General features: G+C 43.7%; 1 protein-coding gene across 3 annotated transcripts in view; it reads left to right on the forward strand.

The window, feature by feature from the left end:
* Nucleotides 1–15,878, forward strand: part of akt3a (v-akt murine thymoma viral oncogene homolog 3a) — a 136,002-nt gene that overhangs the window by 107,398 nt on the left and 12,726 nt on the right. For all 3 annotated transcript variants that reach the window (XM_029765201.1, XM_029765200.1, XM_029765202.1), the window contains 8 exons: nucleotides 3,990–4,101; nucleotides 7,494–7,641; nucleotides 8,025–8,156; nucleotides 8,303–8,368; nucleotides 8,927–8,995; nucleotides 10,271–10,393; nucleotides 11,121–11,249; nucleotides 15,023–15,237. In XM_029765201.1, the coding sequence (XP_029621061.1) occupies nucleotides 3,990–4,101; nucleotides 7,494–7,641; nucleotides 8,025–8,156; nucleotides 8,303–8,368; nucleotides 8,927–8,995; nucleotides 10,271–10,393; nucleotides 11,121–11,249; nucleotides 15,023–15,237 (994 nt within the window). The remainder of the gene's footprint in view (nucleotides 1–3,989; nucleotides 4,102–7,493; nucleotides 7,642–8,024; nucleotides 8,157–8,302; nucleotides 8,369–8,926; nucleotides 8,996–10,270; nucleotides 10,394–11,120; nucleotides 11,250–15,022; nucleotides 15,238–15,878) is intronic.

The following is a 15,878-nucleotide window of genomic DNA, read 5'->3' on the forward strand; positions in this document are numbered from 1 at the left end:
AACAGGCTACAGTCTAATGTCAAACACTGTCTGACCAACAGACTACAGTCTAATGTCAAACACTGTCTGAACAACAGACTACAGTCTAATGTCAAACACTGTCTGAACAACAGACTACAGTCTAATGTCAAACACTGTCTGAACAACAGGCTACAGTCTAATGTCAAACACTGTCTGAACAACAGGCTTCAGTCTAATGTCAAACACTGTCTGAACAACAGGCTACAGTCTAATGTCAAACACTGTCTGAACAACAGGCTACAGTCTAATGTCAAACACTGTCTGACCAACAGACTACAGTCTAATGTCAAACACTGTCTGACCAACAGGCTACAGTCTAATGTCAAACACTGTCTGACCAACAGACTACAGTCTAATGTCAAACACTGTCTGAACAACAGGCTACAGTCTAATGTCAAACACTGTCTGAACAACAGGCTACAGTCTAATGTCAAACACTGTCTGACCAACAGACTACAGTCTAATGTCAAACACTGTCTGAACAACAGACTACAGTCTGTCAAACACTGTCTGAACAACAGACTATAGTCTGTCAAACACTGTCTGACCAACAGACTACAGTCTAATGTCAAACACTGTCTGACCAACAGACTACAGTCTGTCAAACACTGTCTGACCAACAGACTACAGTCTAATGTCAAACACTGTCTGAACAACAGACTACAGTCTGTCAAACACTGTCTGACCAACAGACTACAGTCTGTCAAACACTGTCTGAACAACAGGCTACAGTCTAATGTCAAACACTGTCTGAACAACAGGCTACAGTCTGTCAAACACTGTCTGAACAACAGACTACAGTCTAATGTCAAACACTGTCTGAACAACAGGCTTCAGTCTAATGTCAAACACTGTCTGAACAACAGGCTACAGTCTAATGTCAAACACTGTCTGAACAACAGGCTACAGTCTAATGTCAAACACTGTCTGACCAACAGACTACAGTCTGTCAAACACTGTCTGACCAACAGACTACAGTCTAATGTCAAACACTGTCTGAACAACAGACTACAGTCTAATGTCAAACACTGTCTGACCAACAGACTACAGTCTAATGTCAAACACTGTCTGACCAACAGACTACAGTCTAATGTCAAACACTGTCTGAACAACAGGCTACAGTCTAATGTCAAACACTGTCTGACCAACAGACTACAGGCTAATGTCAAACACTGTCTGAACAACAGGCTACAGTCTAATGTCAAACACTGTCTGAACAACAGGCTACAGTCTAATGTCAAACACTGTCTGACCAACAGACTACAGTCTGTCAAACACTGTCTGAACAACAGGCTACAGTCTAATGTCAAACACTGTCTGAACAACAGGCTACAGTCTAATGTCAAACACTGTCTGACCAACAGGCTACAGTCTAATGTCAAACACTGTCTGAACAACAGACTACAGTCTAATGTCAAACACTGTCTGAACAACAGACTACAGTCTAATGTCAAACACTGTCTGACCAACAGACTACAGTCTAATGTCAAACACTGTCTGACCAACAGACTGCAGTCTAATGTCAAACACTGTCTGAACAACAGGCTACAGTCTGTCAAACACTGTCTGAACAACAGGCTACAGTCTGTCAAACACTGTCTGAACAACAGGCTACAGTCTAATGTCAAACACTGTCTGAACAACAGGCTACAGTCTAATGTCAAACACTGTCTGAACAACAGGCTACAGTCTAATGTCAAACACTGTCTGACCAACAGACTACAGTCTAATGTCAAACACTGTCTGAACAACAGGCTACAGTCTAATGTCAAACACTGTCTGACCAACAGACTACAGTCTAATGTCAAACACTGTCTGAACAACAGGCTACAGTCTAATGTCAAACACTGTCTGACCAACAGACTACAGTCTGTCAAACACTGTCTGAACAACAGGCTTCAGTCTGTCAAACACTGTCTGAACAACAGACTACAGTCTAATGTCAAACACTGTCTGAACAACAGACTACAGTCTAATGTCAAACACTGTCTGACCAACAGACTACAGTCTAATGTCAAACACTAAGTATGTCTCAGATAACTCACCTAAATGACTAGGAAACAATGCTATGATACCAGATTAATATTTTCCTTCTCCAGAGCCCCATGTTTCTAATATATACCATTTGTTAATTACATTTCAATATAGTTTGGTAAATTGAAGTACATGAATATGTGGAGAGTTCAAATGAGGATAGAATGTTATATAACAAGAAAGCAAACTGATGAACTAATAGTGACAGTAGTGTAGGTGGTGGCCCTATCCCACCAGGGATTTCTGAATAGGGAAATGAATCTGAATGCATATTACAGTAGCACTCCAATATAAATGCCTATTGATTGATGGCAGTACAGTTGCTGGAGCTCTCTCCTGGTATGTTTAGCTGAAGCAAAACAATCTCCTCTGTATTCCCCCTAGAATGACTATGTAGTGTCCAGCGCTACTACCTACTGGAACTCCGTCATGACCTTGTTTTCTCTGCGCTCAGTGGGAGACTCCATTTTATTAGCGGAGCAGGAAGAAAGAGGTAGAGTGTGCCTGCGACCTTAGCCGTGTCGTCATTAACCTTCCCGCCTATATTTAGGCCGTCCCGCCGTTTGGTGGCGGCAGAGATGAGGCCAGCTGAGGGAGGGAAGTCATTACCTACTGGCACGTACAGGCTCAACACTCTGTTTCAGCTGTCATCTGACTGAACATTGTCCCCAATAGCTGCTGTAGCGGTGACAGTGGAGCACACTGCAAAACTTTTCCACAGTTGGGTTGAAGCCCCATCTGGCTGTGTGTGTTCCTGGATGGAATGAGACAGCTTTAACTTGCAAAGTGTTGTGTTTGCTGCAGTACAGTCCATCTACGTTGAGTGTACAAAACATTAGGAACACCTGCTCTTTCCAGGACATAGACTGACCAGGTGAATCCAGGTGAAAGCTATGAACCCTTATTGATGTCACCTGTTAAATCCACTTCAATCAGTGTAGATGAAGGGAAGGAGACAGGATAAAGAAGGATTTTTAAGCCTTGAGACAATTGAGACATGGATTGTGTATGTGTGCCATTCAGAGGGTGAATGGGAAAGACAAAAGATTTAAGTGCCTTTGAACAGGGTATGGTAGTAGGTGCCAGGCGCACCGGTTTGTGTCAAGAACTGCAACGCTGCTGGGTTTTTAACGCTCAACAGTTTCCCGTGTGTATCAAGAATGGTCCACCACCCAAAGGACATCCAGCCAACTTGACAACTGTGGGAAGCATTGGAGTCAACATGGGCCAGCATGCATGTGGAACGCTTTCGACACCTTGTAGAGTCCATGTCCTGATGAGTTGAGGCTATTCTGAGGGCAAAAGGGGGGGGCAGCTCAATAATAGGAAGGTGTTCTTAATGTTTGGTATACCCAATAACAAAGCTAACCTACTCTTTCATCACAATCAACTAGTATCAACAGCAACTAGTGATTGGGGAAAAAATCTTTACAGTTACATAACGTAATATTATTTTTGGATGATATATTGATATTTGACTCCAAGTATTGATTTGTAAATGTTTACTTTTATTAGCTGCTGTAGGTAGCGTTAGCCAGCTGTAATCGGCTGTACCTATGCCAAAACTCCTGTATTTCTCATCCTATAACTTGTTCCATATTTTTTTTTAAATAGTGAGCCAACACATTATTTGCACTTTTATTTCAAAACTAATTTCCTCATTGCTCTATTGTCCCTTTACAGCAGATACTATAGTGAGCAATATGTTTGGAACATCAAATCACAATAAGATCGCAGTATCGAATTGCTATACATTGAGAATTGTAAGAATCACAATACATATCATATCAGCACCTAAGTATTGTGATAATATCGTATCATGAAATCCCTGGCAGTTCCCAGCCTTATCAGCAACTGAACCTCAGACACAAGATTTAACATCTAGTAAATCTGAATATTCACAGACGCTTCTCTATCTGACCTCTCTGTCTCAGAATGCCAACTGATGAAGACAGAACGACCAAAGCCCAACACATTCATCATCAGATGTCTACAATGGACCACCGTCATAGAGAGGACCTTCCATGTGGACACACCAGAGGAAAGGTAGGCTCAGTCCTTAGTCTGCTCATCTATGGCCAACTGACTGCTTTTCCTCTACCCAGTACCCAGTACGTCAATGAAAACAGTACGTCTATGAAAACAGTACGTCTATGAAAACAGTACGTCTATGAAAACAGTACGTCCATGAAAACAGTACGTCCATGAAAACAGTACATCTATGAAAAGTCATAGTCTAGCTCTCAAGTCAGGAGGTCATGTGAAACTGAGAAATTGTTCACTAGTTCCATTTTAAATTATGGTTTACTATGATAATCTATTAGAGGGATGGTCAAATTTGATGGGAGTGGGGCCACAAAAAATATGAACTCATCATGAGGGGCTGCAGTACCCACATCCATACCTATACATGTAGTCAGTCGGCCTTAGCCTTTTGAGGGCCCTCCTGACAGCGGATAGAAAAAAATTGACGTTAATTACCTGCAATTCTACAAATCTTGCCATAGGGTGGAGAGAAATGTTTGCCGTTTTGAATATGATATCTGAGTGAGAATGACTAACAAAATCATTGGGGTTCCCCGGTCAAAACTTTGATCATGATTACTACAAGTTTAGATAGCAGGGTAGACTAACTTATCAATTTAAAAATGTTTAGCTGACATGGCTAATTGACTGACATAGCAAGAGAAAAACTGCTGATGCACAACCAGTTTTGGAAGTTGCACCTTGTGTATTCTACTACTCCCACCTCCCAAAAATGAAATTGATCTGCGGTGGCCCATCACTAGCCTATAATATGACTATGAAATGACTTTATACTAAATGGTATTCCAGAGATAATTTTGTGTGAACGTTTTTTGCGACAAACATATTTGTCCTCAGTTTCAAATCCATTTGAAATTAGAGCAGTGTGTCATTTAACAAAGATGAATAGAAAACACAGATATCATACATGCTCCGTTCCAGTAAAACCAACCAGGTGATCAGCAGAGGGGGTTGTGGCGGGTTTGTATGTAGGCTAGAAAAGAGACCTTTCAAGTATAGTAGCACTGGCATAAATTCTCCAGCTGCTCTTCTTCTAGGAAATTGAGATGTTTATCTCTCTCCAGAAAGAACAGTGTTTGCCCATAAGACTTAAGATAATAAGCTGTGCCTGTTCACAGTTGGCACACATACAGACGATCATCTCCTCTCTTCTGTCTCTGGGGAACGGGCAACTGCAGGAAGCGACCTGTGAGAGTGAGCTACGGAGCAGAGCTGGGTAGAGGAAGCAGCACTGGCAGATGTTATGGTCTTAAACTCCACTTTCTGCTGGTGAAGTGAAGAGACTTTGAGTTCGAGCTGTAGCCTCACTAGACAGGCCAGGTGGTTGAGGGGAAGTGCAGCCAGCGGTTAAGAGGAAAGGTTAAACGTATTTTCCAGTTCCTGTCTTAAACCTTACAGCCACTGTACTGTACTGTGTCTCTGGCTGGCTGGCAGCAGCTTTTACTGTACTGTACCCGCCTGGCACGGGCCCAGCATCGGCAGGCCCACGAGTGAGGAGAGGGGAGGCACCAGCTGGCACGTCGCCCGACTGTAGTCAGGCCCATTATCTCTCATTAGCGAAAAAATCTCATTATACGTAAAAAAAAAAAAAAACGGAGGGGGTAGGGAGAGATGGCTCGGCTCGCATTCATCTGCACGACCTTGAGAGGATTCCCGTTGCTTTTTATGTGTACACTGTGCCGTTTGATTGTTCAAATGGAACACTACTTTTCTTTGCCCTTGTTCGGAGTCACATCCGATATATTCAGAAACCTGAGTGAAGCTGGGAAAAGGTGTTCAGAAAGAGTATTTTTGTGTAGGTATGGATTTGCATCTTGTTCAATCCCTCATTGTAACATATGGGCCTCTCAAAGACAAAACAAAACATGGAACAAAAACCCCACTCGGATGCTACTTTGTGAGTCAAATGTTCTGTTTGTTTTATCACGTTACCACATGTGCTAAATGTCCTGTTTTACTTCTGGGGGGAATGCCATTAACAATTGTGATTACCTTTGTGTAAAGGAAGGAAGCAAAGTCTCCTCCCTCGCAAACGGAAACTAGTTCAAACCCCTCCCTTCTGCTAATTTCACCTGTATTTATCATGGCCCGAAAGGACATTTTTGTTTTCATGAATTTTTACAATATAGCCAATTTCGACTGTGGCTGTGGAATCTAGTGGAAACCGTTTATCATCTGCACACGGGCTTGAAAATCACCGCACAAGTTTAAGCATCGCCTTCTCCCCAATCCTGATTCGTCCAAATAATCTATGACGAAAAACCAAAACCAGGAACTACTACTGCTGCTCGTAATCATAGAATTCTACGTGAACCTTGACAGACTCTCACCTTTTCATTTCTCCACAACCATCAGTCCATGAGAGATTAACGTACTGTAAATGAAAGTTTCCAAATGCTAACGATCCCCTCCTGTGGAATGTTGATGTAGCAGCAGTACAGCCCAGAGGGAAGCACAAACCACACACAGATATATTCATCATCATTAAATACACACGTGCTCACAAATCCAAATGCATCACTCTTTTAATGCAACAGATGTTGTACGGCACAACAAATGAAAACCCAATGGGGGGTAAAGCCATTTGCAAACACGCAGTAGTTCCATTGACATAAACTAATTTGTGAACATTTGTTTTGTTTTAAAGTGACTGATCATTGACGATTACATAGATGATTGCATAGATTAGCCTTTGTTGAAAGTTCCAGTTTTACCCCATTGTGAAGGTGTAATGAATAGATTGCACTGTCTATAGATCATTCTTAACTTAGCAGAATGTCATTGATTATGCATAATGGTGTCACATTAGATGTCAAACAAGTAGCTACATTTCAATGTGAAATATCACTGTTACCATGCAGAAGTTTGTTCATGTGTCTGTGTTACAGCTGCTTTATGGTATGAGTTAAGGCTATCCATACTCCAGACTATTGTTATACTGTATATGTAACTTTACAGGTGTACATATCCTGACTGGGACAAGTGGACCGGACTAACCAGACTATAGACTGTTAAGACACTATACTTACAGTTGCGATCAAATATATTGATACCCTTGCAAGATTCACTATTTCTTTTAAAATCAGTTGAAATTGAAAACACTTTTGGTGTTCACACGTGTATTTGTTTCATTTCCAACTTCACAGGACAAAAATATATATATAAATAATAAAAAATTCAAATGAACTTGGTTGGAGGCAAGTCATTTACTGTGTAATTTATCACGTGGTAAGTTGCAGCTGCCTACTGGGTAAAAATTGCCATTCAACCAGTTTTGAAAAGAGAAACAGAACATTCAGCTCCATCGCAAGCCATAGTAAAGTTCAAGGGTGCCAATATATTTGACCGCATCTGTAACTAGAGGTTTGTGTTCTGCTCTGTTTTGCAAACAGGGATGAGTGGACGGAGGCGATCCAGATAGTAGCAGACAAACTCCAAAGACAGGAGGAAGAGAGGATCCAATGCAGTCCCACGTCTCAGATGGACAACATCGGAGAGCTGGAGGAGATGGACACCTCTACCAGCCACCATAAACGGAAGGTAAGAGATATATCTGGACCACTGACTTTTTTTGTGATAATAATTGTCAGCAAAGATGAATAGATACATACAAAATGAAGTTACATCCCAATCCCATCCAGCCCAAGGACCTAAGGGATGAAATTAAATAAACATACAAATTCTAAGTGTTTCAGTGGCAAGAAGCCATTGGTTGACAGTGTCTTCTTTAGCTCCACTGACTAAAGGATGACCACACCACGGGAGACATATCCTGATTGACTGATACAGAAACACGGATAGAATCATTTTGCGGAGCTGTTAAATTATGTGTTAAGTTTCCCATCAGTCCTCTAAAATCAGACACAAATTCTGCTTTATAGAACTATTATAACTGTACTGACTTGACCTACGGTTTCTTTCAGACAATGAATGACTTTGACTACTTAAAACTACTGGGAAAAGGCACTTTTGGTAAAGTGATTCTAGTGAGAGAGAAGGCTAACGGGAAATATTATGCAATGAAGATTTTGAAGAAAGAAGTCATCATTGCAAAGGTACGTTTCACTCCATGTTAATGACTTCATCAAACTAAACCTAACTGGTATCAAGTTGAATGACGTTCTATAAAGAAATGACTGTTATATTCATATGCTGCGCTGTCTCAGAAGCACTGTTCCATTCACTACCTTATATCCCACAGGATGAAGTGGCACACACACTCACAGAGAGCAGAGTATTAAAAAACACTAGGCACCCTTTCCTAACTGTGAGTACGCATCCCTGCACACACACACACACGCACACAAAGGCATGCATGTACGCTCACATGTACCCATGCATACAACAGACAAAAGCAGTTAGCAGCACATTGAGCCTATATGTACCTGAACCCCCAGAGACTCATTATAATGCAGTGGATAAACTGTTAGAAATGAACAGCCCAAGTCTAGCTTTACATCTGTCGACAAGACACCACTGAGAGGTCATTTCAGTGATACTCCAGATGCTGTTGTTCGCTGCAAAACACACACAAGCAAAAACACACACATACACACACACACACACACACACACACACGCACGCAGCAAAACAATGAAGGTTCACATGACATCACAGTAACATTCCACCTTGTTTCACTTCTCTCACATCTGCAATCAAGGCTTAAGAGAGTCAAAGAGCAACTGCTATTTTGTTGAATGTGTACTCCCTGGATAGAAAATGTACTTCTCTCTGAAAAACAACAAGAATATACATATGTGCTAGGTGTGACAACCATCCTCAGGTTGTGGAGCTGATGGTTGTGTTTCTGTTCCTCCTGTTTCAGTCTTTGAAGTATTCCTTCCAGACTAAAGACCGCCTGTGCTTTGTAATGGAATATGTGAATGGAGGAGAGGTAAGCCCTGACTAGTACCTGTGTCTCTGTCTGTCTTCTCTCTCTCTGTCTGTGGCTTTCTCTCTCTGTCTGTCTGTGTCTCGGTCTCTCTCTCTCTAAAGTTACCCATACACTCACACACAGAGGAGTACAGCACATGGTCAGTCCTGTGTAGGTCCTGTCTGTGGAATGTAAGATTAATGTTGTACTTTTGAGTTTGCAGGATCATTCTATACTGAAATAATTCAGATTGACCAATGAGCATTGTATGAATGTATCACGGTCTAATACATTTCTTCTGTCGCTTCCATAGTATTTCTCTCTGGTAAAGTTGGATATTTTCTGCTTCCAGCAAACTGGTCTCCACCTGTCACCATTCCAAACCTTTTCCCAATTTTTGTCCATTTGAACACACCTATGGGTGATATTACTGAAATGACACTCTGAAATGATTTTTGATTCGCAAAATTTCGATTTACGGCATTTTTAATCGGGATGCTTTGCAATATTGCGTTCATTCCCTCAGTCTAAACATCACCTGCTCCCTCCATCAGTCCAGCCAGCTCCAACCCAGAACCCCCTCACCTTAGTGGGCCGATCTGTCTGCCTGCCTCCCTCCCTCATCTTTACAAACCTGCCTGCCGCATTCACAGCTGCCAGTGCTCTGATGAAGGCCCACCTGTCCTCACCCATAGCCCCCCCTCTACCCCACACCTCTCCTCTCCTCCCCACCTGTCAGGCTGGTCAGGCTGATCAGGCAGGCCGTTAGCACCGCCCCAGCGGCCATATGCAAACCTCCCTCAACAATTAATGGAAGATGTGCCGCCCCGTGTCCTCCTGGGTAATTTGTACAAGAGGAGCTCGGGCAGGGAGACAGGAGGGGGGAGAGGGATGGCAGAGAAATTACAGAGAGCCTTGACATCTGACAGACAGAGAGAGAGAGAGAGAGAGAGAGAATGGAGGAGAGGGTATTCCCATACTCACTCTTTCAAAAATGAAAAGATGATTGCAGAAAAGGGCGCCGGCCTCTTTAATGGGATGTTAGCCCATGAGCGGCGCCGATTGCCTTTAACAAGATTGGTGTATTGATTAAAAGGCTGATTTAACAGGCCGCGCCGGCTACCCGGTGGAAAGATGGGGATGATGCGCCAGCTGCTGTCTAAGTTCGCCGGGCGTCCTCCAAGGGCCCCACCATCCATCATCTCAATATGGCGATGGGAGGCAGTTTATGTTGTGTTAATTTCCTCCAATAAATCAGTAATTATTGCAATCCTGTCCCTGCTGTTTATCCTGCAGCTGTTTTTCCATTTGTCGAGAGAGCGGGTGTTCTCTGAGGACCGCACGCGCTTCTACGGTGCCGAAATAGTCTCCGCTCTGGACTACCTGCACTCCGCCAAGATTGTGTACCGGGATCTCAAGGTAAACAAAAAAAGCGGGAAAGTAATCAGATATTTGGGAAGTTGTTGTTTCCCTCACCTAATGTGGCCCATTATCCTGTGCGAGTGGCACGGGATGTGGGGAATGTATTAAAAGCTCCAGAGTTTTCAGTTTTGGGAGAGAGGGGCTTTTTGAAAAACATCAAAATTCTCTCGGGCGTGTGAAAGATGACACAGCGTTTTGCTTACAGCCTTGGCCCAAGCCTGTCTGAAAGGAGCCAAGAAACATGAAAAAATAAGCATTTGCCATTAAAATTAAAAGGTTGAACGGCTTGACTAGCTTGAGGTTTCTTTCCCTTCATCTGCTAGGAACTGTGGACAAGAAGGAGACTCGTTTACTTTCCTCCTTGTTATTAACGTGACTCTGGTCAGACTATTCAACTTCCCTCACAATGTGAAGTGTCTCCACAACACATTTTCCTGGCTGAGACATGAGTAGAGGCAAAGGCAGACAGTACATTTTCTTGTGTACTTGAAATGATCAAATAAACTTGGGGGACATAGAGAGGAATCACAGACTGCCTTCTCTTGTGCAGCTCAGCAATACAGTATGTGTTGTCAGAGTCGTTGAGTTTGCAGTACATCCCTTTTATAAGCCTGTTTTTCTAACTGTGTTGCACTGCAGTGCTTGTCTGTCCTTGTGGCATTGTTCTGCCCACACACTGGCTTGGCCTTCAGTGCTTTCAAAGTTGTTTCCTGTTCCCCTGCAGCTGGAGAACCTAATGCTAGACAAAGACGGACACGTCAAAATCACAGACTTCGGGCTCTGCAAGGAAGGAATCACAGATGCTGCTACAATGAAGACTTTCTGTGGAACGCCAGAGTACCTAGCTCCAGAGGTACTGTCCCTTCTAAACCCACATTACCCATCTGCTATATTCACCCCTTCAAACCCCTGACATACAGTACAAAACTCACCCGAGCATTACAACTCAATTGTATTAGGTCTACATCATTATTATAGTTGTGTACCCCAGTTCACTTTGATTTAGAACTAAACATCATAAACCCACTACAATAACCAGTCTATTGAGATACTGTAGCCTATTTATGGCCAAGACTTTAAGATTCATCTGCCAAATAATGCTTGCAGCTATGGCAGCAGGTTTACATCATCCTCATGGCAGAGTCCCATAGCTAATGACGCCATTGGGACTCACACTGCCTCTCACAGTGAGCATAATGTAAACACCCTCACATGCTCTATAGGAGACACTGTCCCTGGTGCCAGGCTAACAAACAAGTGGATGTGTGAAGTTGTAAGATTGAAATTGAGGAATCTAGTTATATCAAACACCGTTCTGCTGTGATTTCTCATTGGCCGATTTGTTTTATCTTCTCTCTTTATTTAAAGCTAGAATGTTTAGTTGCTACATCCATTTTTGGACTTATAAATGAATGATATATGCTCTTTGATTCTTGAAGAATATAACATATAAATGCCTCATGAACTTAGTTCAACTGTCGTACCCCATCAGAACCCAAAATATAAGCTTGTTTTACTCCCATGTTTGTAAACAATGTAAATGTAAACAAACACTGTATATCCTCATAACCTAGTTAAAACTATCATTTTGATATTAAGGAGGGTACTTGCATCCATAGCTCTGTGTATGAATTTTAGAATGGTTATCTCTCAGCTTTTCACCAAAACGGAGGCGGGGTACTGCAGATTCTAGCTTTAAGTAGTCACTGTAATGTTCAATAACGAACTGCTATATTCTATTCATTAACAACAGTAAAGTAGATGTACAATATTTTACAACTCAATAACAAGTATTTGGTGTCCTTTCTGAATGACAAAAAAACATTTAAAAACTTACCACATTGCAAACCCGTTTTTTTCCCCTTTAACCAATGCTTAAACATGACCAACGTTATGGTCTCAGGTTTTTACTACAATGCATATTTATGAAGTGCAGAGGAGTGAGGACTGTGGGTCGGGTGGGGGAAGAAAGGCAGGGGATAGAGGGGGGCATAGATCCCACTTAAAAAAGTATGGAGGACAATTTGGCGCTGGATTTTGTTTTGCTAAGGCCCTCCGCTGTGCCAGGAGATGATTTGAGTGTTGGTTATTTTTCACAAGAGTATGTGATTGCACAAAAAAGTACATGCTAAATAGAGGCAGATGGTGGCAGATGGGGGAGGTTGGAAGAAGGTGGCTGGGAAACCTGGAAATCTATACCGCCGCACTGGTGTAAAAATAACAGAACACACTCCGCGCCAAGTTCCAGAGATGCAAAGTAGCTGGGATTTAAAAGAGGGAAGTTAAAATATTCCAATGCTTTAGGTTTATAAAAATGAAATGTAGATATATTTTACACATAAACAAAAAGAAACACTATTTGATTTGCCTTGTTTGAAAAGGGTAAATGTGAATACCAAAAATATTTTCTTCTTAATAATATATTTTGTACAAATACTCTCCTAGTTTTGGTTACTTTAGCCTTATTGAAATAACTCAGTGACATCTTTTCTCATTTTGATATGCATGTATTTTTTACAAAGTAAAAAATGTGCAGGTTAAAACATTTTGGTAAGATATAACCAAATGATTGGATAACGGTAGTAAAGATATATTAAATTGTTTATACTGTAGTGTTTCAATGCACATTTATGTGCCATGTGTATATGTACGTTTAGCCTATTATGTTTCTTTATGTGTGTGTGTACACAAGCTAGGGCAGGCTGGGCGGGCGGAGCTGTGTGTTTGTTCCCTGTGCCCCGCTGGGTAACTGGGCTGGTGGAGCCAAAGGCTCTCTCTCTCTGTCCCTGCCCAGCCAAGCCTGCCAAGGGCCCCAGTCAGTCCTGGGAGCAGCAGCCCCGCCACATGGCTGTCCGAACGGGGCCTGTTCCTCCCCTCCAGGCTTGCCTCTCTGCCTGTGGCTCTGGAACAGGGGGGACCCCAACTGGCTCTGTGTGCATTAATCGCATCCCTGCCTGCACCCGAGCTGCTCCTGCTACAGTCCCAGGACAAACTCCCAGTCCCAGCTCTCCCTGCACACACACATGCATATGTACACACATATGCATATGTACAGACACACACACACACACACTCTACAACACACACACACCTCTGGCCCTAGGTGATGAAACAGCATTAAACATGTAAGTATTTTCTCTCCTAACTTTTGGTTTGATGAGGGGGAAGGATATTCCATCTGGTGTGCGTGGTAGCATTCCTCCTCAGGTTTTTACTTGGTAATCCAGTGTTATCCCTCCAGCATTATGTTGAAACCCATGAATAGTTCATCTTTGACTGTACCACTGTTTCTCTCAGTGATGCTGATTTCCATCCAGCCGGTTGCCCGTCTTGATAAGCTCAATACGTGTTATTAGCAGCAATTTGCTTCCAGTGTTATTTAGTTTGATAATTCTCAGCTTTTTGGGATTACATGTAGTGTACAAACACAGTAACTTGTTTCAGTCATTTGAAGTTCAGTCTAACTGAATTCTTAGTGATTACAGACTGTATTCATAAAGTGTCTTGAGTAGGAGTGCTGATCTAGGATCAGGTCCTCCTTGTCTTCTTCAATATAATCTAAATGGCAAAACGTATCCTCATAAAGCACTCCTACTCTGAGATGCTTTATGAATACGGGCCCAGAAATTCAGAATGTTATTTGGAGGTTTTCATGTTGTCTTGGTTGATATTTTTTGGTTAGGACTAGTCTTTAAGACAACAGAGGAGGATCATTGCGTCGACACGTCCAGGTTCTGCTTCCCATTCAGATTAGAGACAAGACATTATTATTCTACAGATTCAGAGCATATGCTTAACTGGCCTCTCTCCAGCGCCGCTTGTCGTTAGGTAGTCATATTAATTAGGCCTTTCCTCAGCGACGGTCTGAAATGGAGCCTGTACTCCCTCCACCTCTCTTCCTCCCTTGCTTTTTCAACAAGGTGAACGGCAGCACACCTGAGACGATGTAAGAGAAGGGGAAGGAGAGGAGCAGGTTGATTGTGTATTAGGACAGCAGCCCAGATAGAAGGCTTTGATTCAGCCGTGGCTCCTCTGGCTCCATGCTTCCCGTAGCCAGGTATCCACCTCTCTCTCTGGTGGGGCTGCCCTTGAACCAGCGGGTCACATCATGATGGCGAGGCCCTCTATGTCCATCCAGGAGCGTTTCCTGTCTGCCCGTGCCAGGTAGGGCCTCCAGCGCCAGCCACTTGGCTTGGCCAACGGGCATCTGTGACACGCAGCAGCAGAGTGACAGCCATCGCAGTCTATGTAGTGATGCCACTGCATGATGCTGTTGGGTTCTCATGTCACAGGAACACTGTACTGTGGAATATAGGGCTTTGTGTTAGTCATAGTAAACCAGCTGGACCTGGAAACAGAAACTCGCAAGGGTCAAATGTCCACCAGGTCGTTTGTTAACCAACTTTGCGTCAGAAGTCGGTTGTATGTAAAACGCTTGGCGAAATAACAAAGTTGATGTGCTTCGTGTTTTTGTGTGTTGTTGGCAGGGGTGATTGGACCAGTTTGCAGCAGTTTGTTCCTCTGAACTGAAATGTTGAATAGAGGAGTTAGTGCCTGTCCCATAGAGATACCATACAGTTCACATTAATAATATGTTCTTATTCCATGATCTGTGTGTCTGTCCAGGTGCTGGAGGACAACGACTACGGCCGGGCGGTGGACTGGTGGGGCCTGGGCGTGGTCATGTACGAGATGATGTGCGGTCGGCTGCCCTTCTACAACCAGGACCACGAGAAGCTGTTTGAGCTCATCCTCATGGAGGACATCAAGTTCCCCCGCACGCTGTCGTCAGACGCCAAGTCACTGCTGTCAGGATTACTCATAAAGGACCCCAACAAAAGGTACAGGCCAGCTATACTGTACACACCGTGGCCAGCCATACACACCCTGGCCAGCCATACACACCCTGGCCAGCCATACACCACACCCTGGCCAGCCATACACCACACCCTGGCCAGCCATACACCACACCCTGGCCAGCCATACACCACACCCTGGCCAGCCATACACCACACCCTGGCCAGCCATACACCACACCCTGGCCAGCCATACACCACACCCTGGCCAGCCATACACCACACCCTGGCCAGCCATACACCACACCCTGGCCAGCCATACACCACACCCTGGCCAGCCATACACCACACCCTGGCCAGCCATACACCACACCCTGGCCAGCCATACACACCCTGGCCAGCCATACACACCCTGGACAGCCATACACACCCTGGACAGCCACACACACCCTGGCCAGCCATACACACCCTGGGCAGCCATACACACCCTGGCCAGCCATACTACACACCCTGGCCAGCCATACTACACACCCTGGACAGCCATACTACACGCCCTGGACAGCCATACTACACGCCCTGGACAGCCATACTACACGCCCTGGACAGCCATACTACACGCCCTGGACAGCCATACTACACACCCTGGACAGCCATACTACACACCCTGGACAGCCATACTACACACC

The sequence above is a fragment of the Salmo trutta genome, chromosome 10, assembly GCF_901001165.1.
Source record: "Salmo trutta chromosome 10, fSalTru1.1, whole genome shotgun sequence".
Classification (NCBI taxonomy): Eukaryota; Metazoa; Chordata; class Actinopteri; order Salmoniformes; family Salmonidae; genus Salmo; species Salmo trutta.